Source organism: Chanos chanos, chromosome 4 (genome assembly GCF_902362185.1).
Source record: "Chanos chanos chromosome 4, fChaCha1.1, whole genome shotgun sequence".
NCBI lineage: Eukaryota > Metazoa > Chordata > Actinopteri > Gonorynchiformes > Chanidae > Chanos > Chanos chanos.
In genome coordinates, this window is record NC_044498.1 from 48,104,246 (window position 1) to 48,124,306 (window position 20,061).

At 43.4% G+C, this 20,061-nt stretch overlaps 1 protein-coding gene across 2 annotated transcripts; it reads left to right on the forward strand.

Moving 5' to 3' along the window:
- The first annotated feature begins 243 nt into the window (after positions 1 to 243).
- ninl (ninein-like) lies at positions 244 to 19,940 on the forward strand. 2 transcript variants are annotated; one of them, XM_030771657.1, is made up of 28 exons: positions 244 to 426; positions 665 to 761; positions 2,044 to 2,225; positions 5,674 to 5,740; positions 6,194 to 6,432; positions 6,536 to 6,691; positions 8,408 to 8,575; positions 9,033 to 9,169; positions 9,498 to 9,638; positions 9,953 to 10,127; positions 10,507 to 10,602; positions 10,768 to 10,857; positions 11,931 to 12,078; positions 12,324 to 12,392; positions 12,505 to 12,626; positions 12,750 to 13,108; positions 13,815 to 14,427; positions 14,458 to 15,473; positions 16,098 to 16,202; positions 16,335 to 16,404; positions 16,494 to 16,778; positions 16,977 to 17,090; positions 17,220 to 17,366; positions 18,448 to 18,597; positions 18,773 to 18,886; positions 19,070 to 19,279; positions 19,496 to 19,609; positions 19,749 to 19,940. In XM_030771657.1, the coding sequence occupies exons 1-28, from the start codon at positions 244 to 246 to the stop codon at positions 19,938 to 19,940; spliced, it is 5,559 nt and encodes a 1,852-aa protein (XP_030627517.1). The 2 variants fall into 2 exon arrangements, with proteins under 2 accessions (XP_030627517.1, XP_030627518.1); XM_030771658.1 differs by lacking the exons at positions 13,815 to 14,427; positions 14,458 to 15,473 and having other exon boundaries at positions 6,194 to 6,387.
- Positions 19,941 to 20,061: the final 121 nt, after the last annotated feature.

Consider the following 20,061-nt stretch of genomic DNA (forward strand, 5'->3'; position numbering starts at 1 on the left):
ACATCTACAATGTAATGTTATACAATATATACTGTTTTTTTCCTCCAAATGGCAGGAAAGACTATCCAATTATTATGAGTTTTGGGGTTTTCAAAACGTGGCCAGACCGTTTATTTACACCCTGTTCTGATAAGGTGTATGCTGATTTTTATCACTAAGTTGACTTCTTTGTGGTGAGTTCTTTGCCCTGTCCGTTCTTCTCCATTATCTCCAGATCCTTGTAGTCATACAGTATGTGGTGGGATGGATGAGGAGGAGCAGAACCGCTATGTGGCCCAGCTGAAGGAGGAGTTTGACAGCTGTGACACTACAGGGACTGGTTACCTGGATAAAGAAGAGCTTACATCTCTCTGCCACAAACTGAGCCTGGATGCCCACCTTCCCTTACTGCTGGACACTTTGCTTGGCACACAGCACTACGCCAGGGTAAGAGATCTCACTTCTCTTTCTCTCTTTGGGCAGGTTCTGCTCCAGGGATTGCACCATTATTTCTCTTGATATAGACCTAACAGATCATTTTAAATTCTCTGAATCGAGGTATGTTGTTTTAGCGGAGTCCCAGTTACAGTTTGCGTTTCGCTCCCGGGAATTTTTTGGTGAAGCTAAAAATGATAATGGCCGTTTTTTTTTGTCTTGGTTGTTTTTTTTTTTTTTGGTGATGCAGGTGAACTTTGAGGAGTTCAAAGAAGGGTTTGTGGCTGTTCTTTCACGGTCCTTGGACTTCAGCACATCTGAAGAGGACAGCAGCTATCTTGAACCAGGTAGTCGACTGATAAGATTCCCTTAACTAATTTATGCTCAGTGCTTTTATATCTATGTGTTTTTCAGCTGCAAGTAAAACTGACTGATAGTGAGCTTGCCTGGTTTTTGAAAGGACAGTTCAGGTTTCAAATAATGTTGCTCATAGTTTTATAAAAGCTTTGAATGTGGGCTTATTTTGTGATTCTGATTGAGTTAATCAGCTGGATCGGGGCTGTTTGCTAAGCTTGACCGTGGAAGGCCAGAACCATCCCGTTTATAAGTCACAGATTTCATTGTGCATGTTCCAACAGTTAAACTTAGTATGGAGTTCGCTTCAAATTGTGTTTTACAAATCTAAATGTCAGATTCGAGGAAAATCGAGTTTTGTCTGTTTTTCATTCTATTTAGTGTCTGAGGATAATTGATATTTTGCTCTGATCCTGATCCCAAGGAATGTGAATAGTTTTGAAATCGGGAGTTTTTGGAGATGGTTTGGATTTACGATAATCTGCTGAAGCTTATGAAGCTGAATGAGTCCTTTCAGGTCTTTTTTTTTTAGTAGTGTGTAATTGTTTCTAACAATGAAAGGAGTTGGAAAGATAAGCTATATGTCTGCCAAATTGTAATTATAGCTTGTTTTGTTCGGGCTAAATAGAGTGGAGAAAGTGAATACAGATACCAGACTTATGATTCATGTAGCTTTTCTCTTATGGAGAGTCCAGTGTAAATGTTAAATTGCGGTAAGAACCGGATGTGACCCGTTGCCTTGTAAGTTTATTCACATATGTACTCAATGCAATTTTTGCCAGTTGCCATGAGTTTTTGAGATTACTGAATAATTGACATTTAGACTTCTAGGATATCAGAAACAGACTGAACTGATTGAATCTTAATGGATAAACATAAAAAGACAGAAAAATTGGCTGAAACAGAGGTAGTGGTGACAGTGGTTTTCTTGGTTTTCCTTTAAAATGTTTCAGTCGTTTCTGTTTCCACGTAAAGGACAGATGGTATGAAGTAAAATAATAACAGTAGAATATGAAGTGAATTTTGCAGATTGGATAAGGTAAATGATTCTGTGATTGGTTCAGAAAATGGTTTTAAGTATTTTGGTTTTTGGTTTGTTTCATGAGACCTTTACTTGAACACATTTGTTCTCTTTGATTATCTCATTTTCTTAGCCAGTGTATCTTTTCTCTCAGTCAACATACTCTTATTTCATGTTCTTATTGAACAATATCTCTCTCTCTCTCTCTCTCTCTCTCTCTCTCTCTCTCTCTCTCTCCTTCTCTCTCACCGCAGTGGTCCCAGAGGAGGTAAAGCCTAAATTTGTGAAGGGTACGAAGCGATATGGGCGCAGGTCTCGTCCAGACACACTCGACTCGGAGCGCACAGCGGACTCTGAAGATTCACCACCTTTTGGGACAGATTCACCTGAGAGGAGAGCCAAGCTTAGACGCTCCACCTCACTGGAAAGTGTAGAGGTAAGATGATTGTCTTTCTCTCTATCATCCTTTCCTTTCTCAATTCAAAGGCACAAGCTGAGCAGTTAGGGTCAGTTGACCGCGGATATCCTTGAATACTGCTGTAAATTTTACCGGAGTTACATAAAGTTCTGTTTGGAGTTCGTTTAAAGTATTACTGTTTCCTTGCAAAGAGGACAGTTTTTGGAATGGCCACAAAATTGAATTTACTCTGCCGAGTGTTGTTTCATGTTCACACTGGTTAGAGTTAATTTAGCCTAACTCTGGCCAGTTTGCTTTATCACTGCCCCCCGGGTTGATGGCTTAACGCACGCCCGAACAGACAGAGACCGGGTACCGTTTTGCTCACCCAGTTCGCTTCCGATGAAAGAGACTATTGTTTTGGAGTTTTTTTTATACAGTTACATTTCCTGACATGTGCAGACTTCGGCGTCAGATTCGAGTAATCTGAGGCAGGCTGCTCCACACTCAGGAAGTGCTGTGTGGTGTGGAATGTGCAAGTGGCGTAGCACTAGGCTGAGCCCCACCTACACCAACCCTCAGTGTTACTGTTGGCTGCAGATCAGAGATTGGTCCCTCTTACTTTTCCCTCTTTCTTTCTAGAGCAAGAACGCTGGCCCGTTTCTGCTGCGTCTGGAGTTTTTCGCCGACTCCGTTATTGTTCGTTCGGCGGTAAAAAAAAACCAACAAAAATAAAACGGGTTGGCGCAGTCTTGACCTGCTTGTCTCTGTGAGCAATATTTTAGGGCTGAACCTCAGATTAAGTATCATCCTATGACGATATTAAAGCCAAACAGTTAGATTGATAGCACATGTAGTGTCTTTTCTCTACAGACTATTATCTACGAAATCCCATCAGCAGCGGGTGCTAGTCTTTTTTTTTTTTTGGAGGGGGCTGAGAGCCTGTAACCGCAGGGGTTTTCTCAGAGTATAGTTTGTTCAGTTAAAGCTTTGGAGATGTCACACTGCAGTTTGAGGGGTTTTTCTTTGTTGTTGTGGGCAGAGCACCATTTGGCCTAATATTTATGAGCTGGCCAGCGGTGCTCTATCTGAGGCAGTGTGTTTGTACGCGAGTTCCTCCGACCGTATGCCTCCTCTCGGAGCTTTTTTGCTAATGTGCATAAAGCTGGGATTAGAGGTTTTGTTTAGTCGGTTTGGGTGGAGATTGCGGAGAAGGCCAGTATGGTTCTTCACTAAAACACATCTTTGCCGACTCTTTGAAGCCGGTTAACTAATAGGAGGGTTTTGACGGTAATTTAGAACCACCGCAGCGTCTTACTTGCTGTTCCTCTTACAGTTTACAAGCACATCATCCGTTTGTCTCCCAGGTTCTCTTTCTTTCTTTCTTTCTTTCTTTCTTTTTTTTCCTTTGTGAAATATTTAAAGCATTTATGTAACCCAGCGCTGAGTACTGGGCTTAGGAGATTACATGTTTTCTAAAGCCACTCTCTCTGTCTCTCCTACCAGACTATACGACAGGCCACGCTGTATCATGCAGTTGGACTCTTCCCCCACCCCCTCAACCAACAATCTGCTTTAAATAACTAACATTGCCAATAGTTTACTTATTATGTAAAGGGTTTTAAGCCAGCGTCAATTTTAAACCCACTTGGATGGTGTTCCAGCTGCTGCATTCCTGTCAAGCCCTTTGTGCTTCCATACTAGTTTACAGCAAATGAAACATATTTAGTAATCAAAATACACAAACATGAAAGATGGGTTTTTGGTGATGGGGGCAGGGGTGGTGGTGGTGGTGGTGATGGGGGGGGGGGGGGGTTGGGGGTGTTGGACTACAGAATTCAGTCCTGTTGCCCTGGACACAGATTCCAGTGCGTGAATACCTCTGGAATTTTCTGTCAAACTGCTGGAAGTCCTGTTATGTAAATAATTGAACCGGTCACGATAAATATTGCAAACACAAATCCACCCATTTTGTTTTTATATATTTTGCAATTTGTTTTAAACGTCAAGTAGAATGCCCCCAGTCTCTGGTATTGTTTCCTACCCCACAGTCATAAAATGAACAGTTATCTTATTGTGCTCCGTGTTTCATGCATTCCTTAATATTTTCATGCATTCTGTCTGGTGACAAGTTAATGATGGAGGGCTGGATCAGGAGCAGGCTCACTTATGTAAACACTGAAGCCATTGACTATAAAAGGATGCATTCCTGTTCACTTTTGTGTGAGATGGCATTTGTTATGGGGCACTTTGAGTAGGGAACACTGCTCTGTTTTGCGCTCTTAATTAGTGAGCACAGTGATAGCATGTTTTGAGTCCATCTGCTTCTGAGACAAAAGCTACTGAGATCAGAGAAAGAGTGAGGGAGGGAGAGAGCGAGAGAGAGAGTGTTCTGGGCTCTCTGCTGAAAAGCTGTTTGTGAATGGTTGTGTAACGATGTTCAATATTTAAAGCTGATGAAAATTGATTGTGGCTCGGTCCCGTATTCGATTCTCTGTGTTTTATTTCCTGTTGCCAGAGGCTAATTGCACAGTCACACCTATAATCACTCAGTGACCCAGTCTTAGCCTCGGTGTCATGCAAAGCATACAGATTAACGAAACATACGTTTGATTTTTACACAGTTGTTCATTTATTTGTTTGTTTGTTTTATTTGTTTGCAGTGATGTAATGTGCCACTTTATACACACACACACTCACACATATTGTTTACTTTATGGTAACCCAATGTTTGACTTTGATAATACAAGCCCATTAGCTGTCATCAGTAGGATGGTCAATTTGATAATAAAAAATGAATATGATTTTTTTGTGTGTATGTCTCGCTCTGTGTTAAATGTCATTGAAACAGAATGATGGATATTCCTGGCAGAGTTTAAATCTGTGTTAAAAAATCCTCATTCAGAAGGCCATGGCATCAAAATTGCTCTCACTGGTAGAAGTGTTGGGTCTCACCTGGTCTAAATCACATTTACTTTACGTACGCCGTGCGCCGAGAGATTAGCGAAAGCAAAAAAAAAAAAAAAATCACACATGTGTGATGGGCCCCTAAATCCATTCATGTGGAAGTGCAGTGGCCTGTGCGTCGTGATGGAGCGCTGCTTTACTCCCGGCTCTGAAACACTCAGTCTAATGGTTGTTTCTGCTCGGCGTGGCAGAAGGAATGTTGGAATTCCTCAGAGCCGTGATGCTGTTTTCCGCGGCACCGCTGTATCGTGTCGGCTCGTACTTGTGCTCTCCTTCCGCCCCCCCCCCCCCCCCCCCTTTTTTTTTTTTTCCACTCTAAACTCAGCCACACATTATTATTACCATGTTTTCACAGCATGTCTCACTTGATTAAACACACAAATATTTGATTTTGAAATACTGGAGTATTTTAGGGGTGTCAAGAGTGTAAAAAGATCAGCCCATTTGCCCTGTGATACCCCTCTGGTCCTATTTGTCAGGGGTCGAATGTTTTGTTCACCTGTGTATGTCTCACTTGCAGAGTCTTAGGTCTGATGAAGATGCGGGAAGCAATAAGGACACTGTTCATCACTCTTTTGAAGCACAAGGTATACGTTTACATTTTTTTTTAATCACCTACATAATTTCGATTTATTTGCATTAATTAAGAGCAGATGTGGTCATTTTATCATTCAGTAACAGTCCCATCCACATATTACACATTCTACAAGTGGATAATATTTGCATTGTGCATTAGTATGTGAGAGGCTGATTCAGAATCAGAATCATTTTTAATGACCACATGACCGAGGTCGGTTGAATTTGCTTTCGGTACAGCATGGTGGGTAAGCTCAATTTAGCAGTGTCAGTAACATCAGACATTGTCTGTGATGGTCACATCTGCCTTTCATCATTACATTAGAGACACTGACTCGCAGATAAAATTCACAGACATTATTCACAAACAATACTTACAAGATTGGTACAGGAGATTTACAAGAGGTAATACTGGTAATCTGTAGACACACAGTGCATCATTTTCATATGCATTTGTGTTTCAGGTCAGTTAAAACGGTGGAAGCAGGAGAGCTCAGGTAGTGTACAGCCCTCCGTTAGCCCACAGCAGCAGGAGGTGACGGACGGGCAGGTGAAAGCAGTGTGGAGGGAGCTGGGTGTTGGTACTGAGGGCTCTCTGAGCAGACAGGAACTGTCACTGGTCTGTACCCACCTGGGTCTCAAGGACCTTCAGTCTGAGGTACATGCTCTTCCGCACCAAGACCACTCCTCCTGTCCACTTTCTGTTTTAGATTAGAAAGATACTTAATTTTTTTTTTTTTTTGGCTAATGTGTCCACTAAAATCTGACACAGATTCTTTTCTGTATGTTTTTGTGACTGCGGTCAGGAACTGGATGCTCTGTTTAAGAAACTGGACAAAGACCAGGACGGGAGAGTCAGCCTCGGTGAATTCCAGAGTGGACTCTTCAAACACGGGAACTTACCTGCTCCCTCCTCCACCTCTACCCCTGTTCGAGTTAACCCCCATCGCACTCTCAAACAGGTCAGAAACACACACACACCATACAGGAACTTTGTCCTCTACTGCATACACAAATGCTATTATCTTGTCTGTCGTCTCAATGCTTATGCAGAATATCACAAGGATGAGGGTGAAGTGAGAAGTATAAATTTAACTTGTCTTTACCTGCAGAGGGACTAACAGAACATCTTTGCTCAGTGTGCAAGTCCCATTTTGCTGATTCTTACCTGAAATCTTCTCACTCTTTTTCACAAATACCTCACAGTATATATTACTAATGACAGATATAGATACACCGGGATCGTTATGGTGATACTCTCATTTAAGTTAATACATTCGCTCACTCACTCATTATTTAAGCCGCTTATGCTGATGAGGGTCGCGGGGGGTGCTGGAGCCTATCCCAGCGCTCATAGGGCGAAATGCAGGGAAACACCCTGGACAGGTCGCCAGTCCATCGCAGGTTTATACATTCTGAGAGGATGAAATTACTTAAACAAGATCCGCAGAGAGAGCTTGATGGAGAACTTAATCTAAGTCTTCAACCCAAGGACACACCAGTGTCAGTGAGAGGACAGTGTCAAGAGACCAGTGTGCTTCTACCTCATATTCCTACAGAAACAGAATTGCCTTCAGTATGGAAAATGGCTTAGTTACTGATTTAAGTATACATATGCATACACAGTTATAGGAGCCAAGGAGAGAGGGAGCTGCTCCAATTAGACGTAGAGGAAGAAAGAAAAGAGGACTGGCGAGAAACACAAAGACTTTAGAACGAAGCCGTACACTAAGACTCACACTCTCACTGGTAAAAACAAAAAAAAAAAGAGGAAAACGGTCCAGTTTCCGAGATTTATATTTGTCACTCACCATCCCAGACCTGAAGAGATGTTTGAGTTGAACAAAACTGTCTCAGACTGTTATCCATCCATGACACTTAATTGATTACCTAACTATTGAGGAGAACCTCTGTTTAAAGAGCTTCAGTTTCAAGCCAAGTAAAGCTGAGGGCTTCATGGCTGGAACCAGTTAAGATAATTAGTGGGGTGGGGCTTCCTTTGGTCTCCCAGCCCTCTGTATTTTACCAAGAATGCATTCCTCCACCCAACCACACAACTGCTGCTCGAAGAGATGTACTGCACTTCAGGCCTGATATCTGGCTGCAGTTTATTAACATGGGGTTTGAGGGACGACATTGGCTCTTTCAGCGCTAATACTGTTGACACTCCTGAGGTGAATCCTGTTTGGCAGTGATTTTCTTACTTCATTTTGAGATGTTTAAAAATCTGTTTTTTTATCTCACATTTCTTCCTTCTTGGGGTGAAAGTCTTGAACTTGATCTACTTATCCTTGAAAAAGTTTCAATTTAAAAAAAAAAAAAGCGAAATGGCCATTCTGTGTCCAAATGCTGCCTCACAGTTGGATGAATTTGCACAGATTGGTAGGGAAAGTAGGCCAAGCCAGCTTAAATGTTACGAAACTAAAAATATGTTTATCAGTGGTCTGTGAAATAATTTCATTCATTCAATTGAAGGTCCTTTGCCTAAGGGGTTTAGCGTTTCACTATGTGAAGTGGAGATTTGAGGCTGAAAGGTCTTAAGGCTATAACTCGACTTCACGGTGTTCACAAGATCAGGAAAGACCAAAGAAAACGTAGGCTCTTTGTGTGCTCGGAAAGTTTGGACGGAATTTTTGGATCGTTTTCCGCCCCTCATGTCTTTCCCACTACTGTCTCAGGCGTTTGAGGAGCGGGTGGTCCGCTCCACGTCCCCCTCCCTCCTTTCGGCCACTGTGGGCCAGAGGCTGCTGACCCAGCTGGATGATGGGTCGGGCTGCACCAGTCCAGAAAGAGTCATCGCCCTCTGGACTGAGGAGGGCATCCGGAATAGCAGAGAGATTCTACAGGTCAGTCTTCATAGACTCCATCAGGGTAGACTGTGGGTAGTGTTAAACTACCCTTGTATGTGTTATACTTAGAATAACATAGGTTCAGTTAAGGTTGTGTGTCCCTTCAGGAAAAATTGTGCTGAATTCTAAAAACAAACAAATGGAATACGCTCACACAGAGAAATATTTTAATATCCTTGTGTTGCAAACAGCTCCTAAAAGACAGAGGGGGGGTTTCTGTTTGATGCATAAAGATCATAGAATGGATTTGTCATGCTGTCCAGAGACTAACCAGTCATGCTTTTTACTATGTAAAACTTACACGTTTGAGATATTAAACATCACAGAATTCTTAAAAGTCAGGTAGTTAACCAAAAACATCACAGAGAACAAGGAACTGTACGACCGATTTGTTGGTTTTGTATGAGGAGTGTGGCTTAGCGTTTGGTTCAGTGTGCCTCTGCTCCATCCGCAGACTCTGGACTTTTCGCTGGACGAGAGGCTTAGCCTGGCTGAACTTACTCTGGCCCTGGACAACGAGCTGCTGGTCAGCGGGAACGGGATCCACCAGGCTGCCCTCATCTCCTACAAAAATGAGATCCAGTACCTACAGTGGGTCTTCGCAGTCAAACCATGTGCTCGACATGCGTGTCTGCTTCTGCAATACAAACGCACAGTGCCCTGAATCAGTTAATGCTATCATAACACTTATTCATTTCATTCTTTGTGTTGTTGCTACCATGAGTTGACCCTCTAACTCTTGCATACTCAAATCAGTGTTTTTGTTTTCCGGCTGTTGCTGTTCTCACTCTAAGTAATAGCACTGTTGGTTGTACGGACAGTGTTTTAGGCATCAGCGGTGTTCATAGGGAATCGTGGGCGCTGAAACCATGTCTTAGCATAGAGATGTTTAGATGGTATTTCCCTGTGTCCCCCTCAGAGTGCTGGCTGATCAGGCGTGTCAGGAGAGGGACAAGACCAAAGTCGACCTGGAGCTCGCCCACCGTCGGAACCTGCAGCTGGTCAGAGAGGTGGACGACCGCCATGCCACCATGGAGTCACTGAACGAGACGAAAATCAAGTAAGGCCGGATTGCTTTCATTTTTCTCCCTCTCACTGAGTCTCTTGGTGCTTTCATATTTGGTTGTCAGAAAAACCTGCTTGACTAGTTTTACTTGAACCTAAGAGTGCAGAGTAGAAGCGGAAGTCACTCCACGGCAAAAAGATTCAGGGTATGAGGGTTTGAGAGAGATCTAAGTGAGTACAGTCCCTCAAACCTTTATCTTTATCCTAAACAAACTGATGTGTAGACTCAGGTGGAGTACAGGAAACAGGTCCACGTTGGAGTAGAGAAACGGTCAGAGAGGGTTGTAAGGATTTCTGTGTCCCGGTCAGGGATCTGGAGCAGGAGTTTCGGGACAAGCTTACGGCCTTGCGGAGTGAGTCCGAACAGGAGAGCGAGGTGATCCTGCAGCAGGTGGAGCATGAACGAGTGAGGCTTCAAAGGGAAGTGGACCTTCTGCGGGCTCGAGACACCAGCCTACAGGAGGAAGTCAACACGACCATCCAGGTAACCGCTGACCTCACAACAACACCACTGCTCTAAGGCTACAAACTCTCTAAATAATGCAGAGATGATATCACAATTAGGATCACATAACTGAAAGTTTAACTTTAGTTATGTGATGTGATGGTGTTTATTTAAAATGTGATGGTGACAGTGAATTTTAGCCAGACATTTAAATATAAATATTACCTTTGGATGTTCTGACACAGTTATGCTGTATGTTTACCCTAGACCAACCTTCATACAATGAATAAGGTCATGAAGGGACCAGTGTTTACCCATGTGGGGAGAGTAGGGTGAAGATGTGCGTGTGTGTGTGTGTGTGTGGTCGTGTGTGTTACTTTGGTGTCAGGTTCAAGTAATTGCTGTTCTGATGTTACAGGAAAGCAGTCGTTTAGAGGAGGAGGTCAGCGTTCTGAGGAAAGAGCTGTCAGAATCACAAAGTATCATCTCCAAACTGCAGAAAGATCTAGAACAGGTAAGACTCCTCTTTTTAGGAATGACGTCACACGCTGTACTCCAGTAATTAAATCTTGTGCATTTTGAATAATTAATCAACATCGCCGTTTATTTAAAACAAACAACCCCCCTGCCCGAAGCCTAACATAATTTCTCATGGTCTATTTTTAATTTGATTGGACAGTTTTCAAGCCTTGATCCGAACCAGACGGGAGCACTGGGCCAGGAGGAGCGCATCTCGGAGATTATAAAAGACTATGAGCTGCAGTGCAGGGTGAGGATGAAGCCGTGTGTGTGTGTGTGTGTGCATCTGTGTGTGTGTGTGTGTACAGTTATTTGAAGGGAAGGAATACATTGTTCACTGTGTCTGTTTATCCTTGGACTGCCCTTGGAATGTGCATATGGTCTTTCTCTCTGCATGGAGTTGGATCAGTAGTCAGAGCTGTGACTGTTTATCAGCTGTTCTAAGGTTAGTTTTGTAGCTGAGAACTGAACTTTTTTTTTTCTGATGTGGAACATTACCCGAACCCTCTTCATTTATATTGTTGCTTTTGTGTTTGTAGTGCTTTTTTTTGCACCAAACTTAAAGGGGACCTCAAAAAACACTTAATTAAAAGTCAAGAGGCAAAAGCTTGCCAATCTGTTGTGATTAAAGCATACAGTCTCGGTGGAATGCTCTGGATCTGTTCTTTGAACCTCTTATCACCTCATACTCATCTCCTCAAAAGTTAGCACTAACTCAAAACACATTGATTTTCCAGCATTATTCATGTTAAAATCTGAATCTAGTGTTTTGCTAGAGTGGCAAAGTACCTCTTGGATATTCTCTGAATGAGGAAGACAGCTAAAAAGGAAAGTGTGATTGCTTGCCTTATAACTAGGGAGAGGTGCTACTGCAGTTAGAAAATTATTTGTTGTTTATGTACATCCCCAAACTAATGAACAATGCAAACAACTAAGTAAGTGAGCAGATCTTCCTCTAGATCCCCTTAATATTATTTGGTAGTTATTAATAGAAATTTACATTAAAAAAAATTTCATTCTCAGTGTTTCTTTGTTGCAGGTAGAGCTGGTTTTTGTTCTAGTAAGTGCCATAGTAGAGCTGTTTTATGGGACAGTTCAGTTTTTTTTGTTTTTTTTTTAATTTGAAATATGCTGTTGATAAAGTAGGTTACATTTGGACTTCTGTTGAATGGCTCTTTTACCTGTGTGTGTGCTGTAGGATGAGCTTTTCAGTACAGTCTTGAGTACAGCTTTCATCTGACACAGGTGATTTCACGTAATGTGTGTTGAATTTGACACAACCAGCCTCATCCCTCTGCTAAATGCATGGTTCATATGTCTCAGGAACTGCGTGACAGAAACGACGAGCTGAGCTCAGAGCTCGAAGCGTTAAAGAGTCAAGGCTCTGGACGAAGATCCAGACGGTCGAGAGACAGCATGTCCGCTCACACCTGGTCCAGCCGCCGAGCATTAACCGTGGAATCCGATTCTGGTGGGTTGACCGTAGCCTTGGCGTTCACCTTTGCACACGTTATGACATCTCATATTTGAAATAATTATATCTCAGTAACATACTTTATTGAAAGCAAAGAGAATGTGGTTAAATATTTGGCTTCTCTAAACATGATTGGCTCTCTCTCTCTCTCTCTCCCTCTCACGTTCATTTACACCCATGTTCTCTTTCTGGTCTGCTGTTTAATAAAACTGAAACTTAGCTAATCTGTGTTTTCTTTGTAGACGACCCTGAAATGAAGAAGGGCACGTCTCCTCAAGTGAAGAAAAAGCTACATGTCGGTGAAAAGAACAGTAAGCAACTGAATTCACCTTTTGAGAACAGAAACAAGATGAACATCTGTGTGTCACGAGAACACTGAGCGTAATTCTTTTTTTCTTTTTTGGGATTTAATGTGTTTTCCAGCCTTGGGCTCTCTGGAGAATCTGTCTGTCCCTGTGAGCATTGAGACAGAGCTAGCCATGGAACAACTTAAGGAGAAATATGAGCAAGAGGTACAAGACCTGAAGATACAACTAGAGACCAAGGTACTTATTTCTCTGCCAGACAATCTGTTACTTTAAATACATTACTGAAGGGACAAAAAAAAAAAAAAGCACTTTTGAAATTCGTCATCCAGTAAAGCTTGAATGTTACCATCCTCTCTGCAGGTGAACTTTTATGAGCGCAGCATGGAGCTGATGCGTCGTAACATGGAGGTGGAGCGAAAGGACATCTCACAAAGCTTCAAAGTGGAGATCAGTGAGTTGGAGGAGCAGAAAGCCCTAGCAGAGGAGAGGGCGGAGCAACTACGGAAGGCCGTGGAGAAGCTGGAGGCGGAGCTTCGGGACAGGGCCGAGGGCGGGACTTTGGCCCCTGAGCAGGAGAGGCGGATCCAGCGTGAGCGGGCGGAGCTAGAGCAGAACTACGCGCGTGAAATCGGCAACATCGTGCACCGCCTCACGTCAGAGAAAGACCAGCTGGAGGCGGAGCTCAAGCTGAAGATGGACCAGGAGGTGCTTCTGGTGAGGTGGGTGTGGCCAAACCGTTTCCTCGATTTCCAAGTTTTCGGGTAAAGGAACGTGGGAATGGTGATATACAATGTATCGAGAATGGAAGGAAGCAGTTCGTTATATACCGAATAGAAGGCAGCAGTAGCCTAGATCTTGATTTGAATCGGTTAATTAGGAAATCTTAGGCCCTGTTTACACTTGGTTTTTAAAATGCGTCTTGGGCGTTCAGATCACCTGTGGACAGCCGAGACACATTGCCGTTTATACCTGTGTCTATCATGCGTCTCCAGGGTGTCCAGCTGACCGCTTGTGTTTGGATTTTGTTACTGCTACGTCACTTTTGCTAAAAGATTATTATGTTAGTCTCTGTTGGGGACTTGTGATTTCCAAGTTTCCTTCCTCCAAGTTACCTGCTGCCATACATTACACTGTTTGATATCTGTTTTACATTTATTGGTGAATTACGTGTATGTACTTCATAAAAAAACTTCTGCTTTATGAATAATTTGTTTTGTAAGATTTCCATAACCTTTCTCATTTTAAGTTATGACTCAAGAGTTTTCAGTGACGCCCCCTACACTCTGCATGATGTCCCACCCCAATTCCTCAGCCCGCACATTTAACATTATGTAACTCCCCAAAACAAATCCTAACCCTTTGCCTCCCGTGGACGCAATACCCATAGTATTCATGTACGTTATGGAGTATGTTGTTATGTATCAGGGAGGAGGTAGAGCAGCAGTTGGCGCAGATGAAGACGCAGTATAGCGAGGCTCAGCGCAGCCTGCTTCACCAGCTGCACTGTGAGCGCAGCCGGCTGCAGGAGCAATCCGAGCACCATCGCAAGGAGGCAGGCCGCTGGGAAGCGCGAGTTCAGGAACTCGAACAGGAGGTGCGCAGGGAGCGCCTCCTCAGCGCTGAGCGTTACGGTGAGGAGCAGGCAGAGATCTGCAGGAGAGTTGCTCTGGAGAAGAAGAGAATGGAGGAGGACCATCAGGAGGAAGTCAGGCAGCTGAGAGAAGATATCTGCCAACTGGAAGCTCAGGTTAACTTGATGTCTAATGCAGAAGAGGAGTCGGTGATGTTACAGAAGCAGTTGGAGGATAAGCTGGAGGAAATGTGTGTCCAGCTAGAGGATAACACTGTCTCTATGAAGGCTCAAGACGCCCTCATCCAGCATTTGACCACAGACCTGCATGCTAAAGAGAAGGAGATGGAGATTAAGATGGAGAGAGAGCGAGAACTTCTCGGTAAACTCTCTCAACTCGAGCAAAAACTGAAAACGGTTCGCGAAAGAGAGAAAACGCTTCTTAAACAGTTGTCTCATGAAAAACAGGTGTGTGAGGCAGGGAAAAAGAGAGAGCAGGAGCTTCTTGACAAAATCAGTGAGCTCGAGGAAAATTGCAGTAATGAAAAAATGAGAGAGCAAGAACTTGTTAGGGAGCTGTCTCAGCTGACGTCAGAAGTGGAGACTCTGAAAGCTGAATCAGAGACACTGATCAAAGAGAGACAAATACTACAAGAAAACTGCAGTCAGCTGTCTGCTGCCTTTGTTCAACAACAAACTCAGCTTGGGGAACAAGAAAAAGAACTGGACCAGCTAAGGGGAAACTTGGAGAGAACACATGAGGCTTTGAAAAACAGAGATGACGATCTCTCAAAGCAAGCCACAGAGATGAACTCTTTAGAGAGAGATAGAGTTAAGCTTATAGAGGAGCTGAAGAATCAAAGTACCACTCTAGAGCAGCTTCAGGTAAAGGTTTCCGGTCTTAAAAAGGATTGCGACGGGCTGAAGACGATTGGAAAAACTCTGCAGGATTCCTTGGACAAGGAGCAGGGCAAGGCCACTCAGCTGCAGACCTTGCTGAACTCCGAGCGAGAGGAGAACAGCCGGCTCCTGCTGGAGAGCCACAGCTACGCTCGGCTCACAGACCAACTCTCTTCCCAGATTGTTGAAATGGAGGCCGAGTCATCCAGACTCAGGGATGATCTCCAGGAGTTGAGTCTGGAGCTGCAAAAAAGGGATAACCAAGTGCTGGAGCTTGAAAACCAACTGGAAGCCAGATCCAAAGAAATGGACCTACTTTGGGATGAAGTTCAGCAGAAGATGGATCTTTTGGGAGAAGCTAGTCATCTTTCCAGTGAAGTGAACCTGTTGACCAACCTTTTGAAAGAGAAGGATGAAGAACTGTGTTCCCTTCGAGGAGAGACGGACAACACCACAAACCAGCTGCAGCAGTCTCTTATCAACTCCCAAGCAGAGGTGAAGAGACTAGAGGAAGCCTTTGAATGTGAGAAAAACCGGATGAAAGATCAGCTATTGGAGATGGAGAGGCTGGTCGTGGCTCTGGAGACGACGATGGATCCGTCCAGTCCGCACAGGTTTGTGCCTCACGGACGTGGTAGGCGAAAAAAATCGAACGAACAGACTTTGACTAACCCTCCCACGCCACCACTGACTGCTGCATTTTGCCTCCTCAACATGGATTCCAACAACCGAATGACTAGTTACAACAGCATTTCTCTCCTCTTTCCTCCTCTCTTCGGAGGCTGTGTTTGTGTCACGTGGAATGTTGTCATTAACAAGCTCAACATCACTTTTTTTTTTTTTTTTTCCAGCAATAATAATTTTTTCCCAGTAATATTTTTTTTCTTGTACAACTTACTGCATCTCACTAACTGAATGATTTGTTAATATGCATGAACTGATATTTTATAAATATCAACATTTGAGTGATCTGACAGCAAATAGTGTATTTTTGCATCTTCCATAACTAATCTTTGATTGCTCTCAAAGCATAATCTTTGTTTTGAAATGATTTTAAGTTAGTGTTTGCTTGAGTGTGACTGCTTTAAAACTCAAATAACCTAGTGTTTGTGTGTACCTCACTGTTCAAATGATCCTACCACATACAAATGTGAAGTGTGAGATTTTAACGAATGGAAGATTTAATTTTAGTTTTCTTCTCGAGGGAAATACTGACTACTCACTTTGTTCAACTTTAGGGCACAACTTGATGAAGCCAACTCTGAGAATAGTGCGCTCAGAGACAGGCTTGCAGTTTTACAACAGGATGTTAAGACGCTCGAAGAGGAAGTCAGCAAAAAGAAGTAAGTCTGCTTTTTCATTAAAAATCCTAATTTTTTTTTTTTTTTTTTTTTTAAACCCTGTGTATCTGTTTTTAGACGATGCTACAGTCATTGCAGTTGTGATCCTTTTGCAAAATGCTTGTGTCCCCTCAGGAAGAAGCTTGAGGAGATGGAAAGAGAGCATGAAAGGTTGAAGGAAGAGGGTGAGAAACTGCACAAAGAGGTAAGTTTCCTTTACTTTCTAGTCAGTCAAGGATAACCCTTCTTCTGTCCTCTGACCTCCTCTGAGTCTTCTTTCTCTCTCTAAACCAGAACTCTAAGTACCGCGAGGAGGTGTTGCACCTTAGCGAGCGAAACCTGCAGCTGAGCAGCGACAATGCTGAGTTGAGTTCCCGTCTCCGTGACGACCAGGAGGCGGCACAGCTGCTGAAGAGGAGGCTGGACCAGGCATGCCGAGAGCAGGAGGAGAAGGCCTCAGCTGTCAGACAACTCCAGGAAACCAGCAGTCAGCAGCAGAGAGAGAGGATTCACCTTCAGGCCAGCTGGCAGGCAGAAAGGGAGCTCCTAGAGGGAGAACTAAAAACAGCCAAGGAGAAGGTATCCTGTCTAGTTTTAAAGTGGATAGTGCTCAGTAGATACAATTCAGTTTTTGTGTAGAGGGAACTTTAACAAGTCCAGTTTAAAATCAGAGCATGCTCTTCACCATTAGCACTTGAAGTCCATTGACTAAGGCTGAAGAGAGGTATTGTTGAACAAGTGCTTTGAACCAGTTGTTTCTGATGTGTTGGTGTGTAGCTCCAGCATTTGACCGAGGTAGAGTCTGAGCTGAGCAGTCTAACTCGGAAACACCAGTTACTACAACAGGAGAAGGAGACATTGTTGAAGGATACCGAGGACAGGAACAAGAAGGTGAGAGCCAGACATTTATCTGAGGTCTTTTCGGGGATGGTTCAGGCACTTAGTCCAACGGTCTTGATGACTTTCTATGTTTGTTCAAATTCGATTTTTTTTTTTTTTTTTCTCTCTCTCTTGTAAAAGGTTGAAAGACTTCAGGAATCTCTTCATGCACTCGAAAGCCAGACAGATCAGCTTCAATCCAGACTTCACTCTGCAAGCCAAGAAAAAGATGTCCTTAGGCAGGAAATGGCAACACATCAGAGGATGTTGCAAGAATCTCAGGCGAAGGTGGGCAAGCTGTTCAGACCATTGTTTCAATACAGAAACAGTGTAAAAATATCAAAGGCTCCTTTATCACGTAGAATCTGTACAATTGTTGGGCTGATGACACATGCAGTATTATTTTTACAAAGTCAGTGCTGGAGCTCATCTCTTGATGTTCTTAAATGTATGTGTTTTTGTGTTTACATGTTTTTGATGTGTGGCTCCAGCATTTGACAGAGATGAAGTCTGAGCTTGTTGTCTTAACTCGGTTTACACCGGCCATGGGATTTCTAAGCATTTGAGTGCTCTTGAACTGAGCTGACACATTAATCAAATGTAGCAAATGAAAAAAAAAAAAAAAGGCAGCACTGCATTGTAATAGAACTACTGCTGCCTGCACCTTTAAATGTAATTGTCTTTTTTTTTAAAGCCACTGTATAATTTTGCTCGATGTCATCTGTCAACATTACACCTTTGTTCACATACAAGTTGACAGAAGGTTTCAAGAAGACTTAAAGGTGTTGATCCCATTTTGCCCAGCTACTCGCCTAGTTTTGGCTCCCACATATGCCTGATCAGTCTATCCTCAAATTGCCGGGCTGTATATATAAAAGGGTTTTATAGAGCTGTGACTTTTAAGCAACAAGTGATTCAGCTGATTTGTGGTAACTTCCACTCAATGTATTCATTAAGGTGCCCCCAAGTGGTGCACCTGGTTAAGACACTGATTCTCAGATGAAAGCCGCCCCTCTGTGCTGTAAGACACCATCTGAACATGGTGACCCACTTGCTGTCCGTGACCACCGTGACACAAGTAGTTCTCTCCTCCAAGTACGTCGCATCACTAGGTGATACTTCCCAGCTCAAAGTGTTAAAAGACGACAGAATGCCTGGTTTATATGGGGTGGACAAAGCCTGAAAATGACGTACCAGTCCTACTCATCAACGCTTTGGTTAATGTAGTGTGTAAAGGAGGGACTGATAAAAGTTCAAGGGTAATCTGGATTTGGAGAAAATGGGGGTCAATCACATGAAATAACCAACAAACAGACAAACAAATAAATAAATAAAGACAAAAAGTAAAATGTTCACTAATGCCCAACAGGTTCAGGAACTTGAGGCCAGTATCAATCAGCTTATGAAGGAGAAGGAAGAACTTCAGCTGAACCAGACACGGCAGGAAGACGAGAAAGTCCAAGCCCTACAGGAAAAGTACCAGAGCCTCCAAACCCAGAACCAGGAACTTCTACGTAAGGTAATTCTGTGACACCGTGAGACTCTGGCTGGTCTGTTTTACAAGATAATGGCATCTTAAACTTTAAAACAAAGTACTGTCAAACTGAATAAGCTGTTAATTAAAAAGTCCTCAGGGGTATACGGGCACAGCTCTGGATGAAAATGTGTTGTTGACTCAGCTGTCTTTTTGGAAGGTGGCTCAGCTGCAGACACAGGAGTTGGAAGTACAGAGGTCGACACATGAGTGTCTTACCCTAAAAAACAAACAGGCACAGCTGGAGACAGCTGTGCTGGAAGCTAAGGAAAAGGTATGAAGACCCCTGTTGTTTTGCACCAGGCCACTTCTTGTTCACTTGGCTACCTAGTGCTACTGCGAGATCTGTTCTAGTATTGGATGGCTCGCTGTGAAAGCGATTATAATGAGTGTATTACAGATTGCCGAAGGTTGTGTTTTGAAAACAGAATCATTTTTGTTTCGTGTCGTTGCACAGGCACTGAGTGCGGAGACGGCACTGTCACTGGCCCAGTCTCAGCACATGCGTGAAGTCCAGCAGCTTCGAGAGCAGACGGGATCAGGCGTCAGGGAGCAGCTGGCTGACCTCCACGCCCGGTTGGCCGAACAACAGCGCAGGAGCGAACAGCTGGAGGAGCAGCTCCATACTCAGGCCCAGCAGGCTGGTGCCCAGATCAGCCTCCAGCAGGTCAACATCACTCCACACTACAATCACACAGACAAACTCATTTCTCTCAGCTAGAAGATATCTACGTGGAACTGTTTCATAACTTAATGAAGGGAGAATGGTTGATTTTTGATTTGCACGATACTGCCATTTGGAGAGTGTGTGGTCTGAACAAATGTGTTTTATCCAAAGTCTCTGAATGATATGTATTTGTATTTTATGTTTTGCATCAAACAGGAACAGTATGAGAGGGTTATGGGAAACATGCAGGAGAGAATGGAGGAGCTAGAAGCTAAGCTAAAGAATTTCCGTATGATGCTCCAGGAGAAAGTCAACCAATTGAAAGAGCAGGTGGGTTGATATAATTCAAACTAAAAAAAAAAAAAAATCAATTTAGGATTTTACTTTAGGATTTTACTGATTTGAAGCGCTTTCAGGAAAGAGAAGGGATGTTGTTCAGGAACTTAAACCATATCTCCCTTCCCCTTAGTTTGCAAAGAACGCCAAGTCAGACTTGCTGCTGAAGGATTTGTACGTGGAGAACTCTCAGCTCATGAAAGCCCTGCAGGTGACCGAGCAGAGACAGAAGAGCGCTGAGAAGAAGTCATTCCTTCTGGAAGAGAAGGTCATCGCCCTAAACAAACTCCTACGGAAAATCGCCCCTGCCTCCCTGACCGCTTAGACTCCTCTCTCTCTCTCCCCCCCCCCCCCCCCCCCCCCCTTTTTCACAAATTCGCACTAAGCAGTTAATCACATGTGAAATACCTCCAGTTCTTCTAACACATCAAATAAAGTGCATGTCT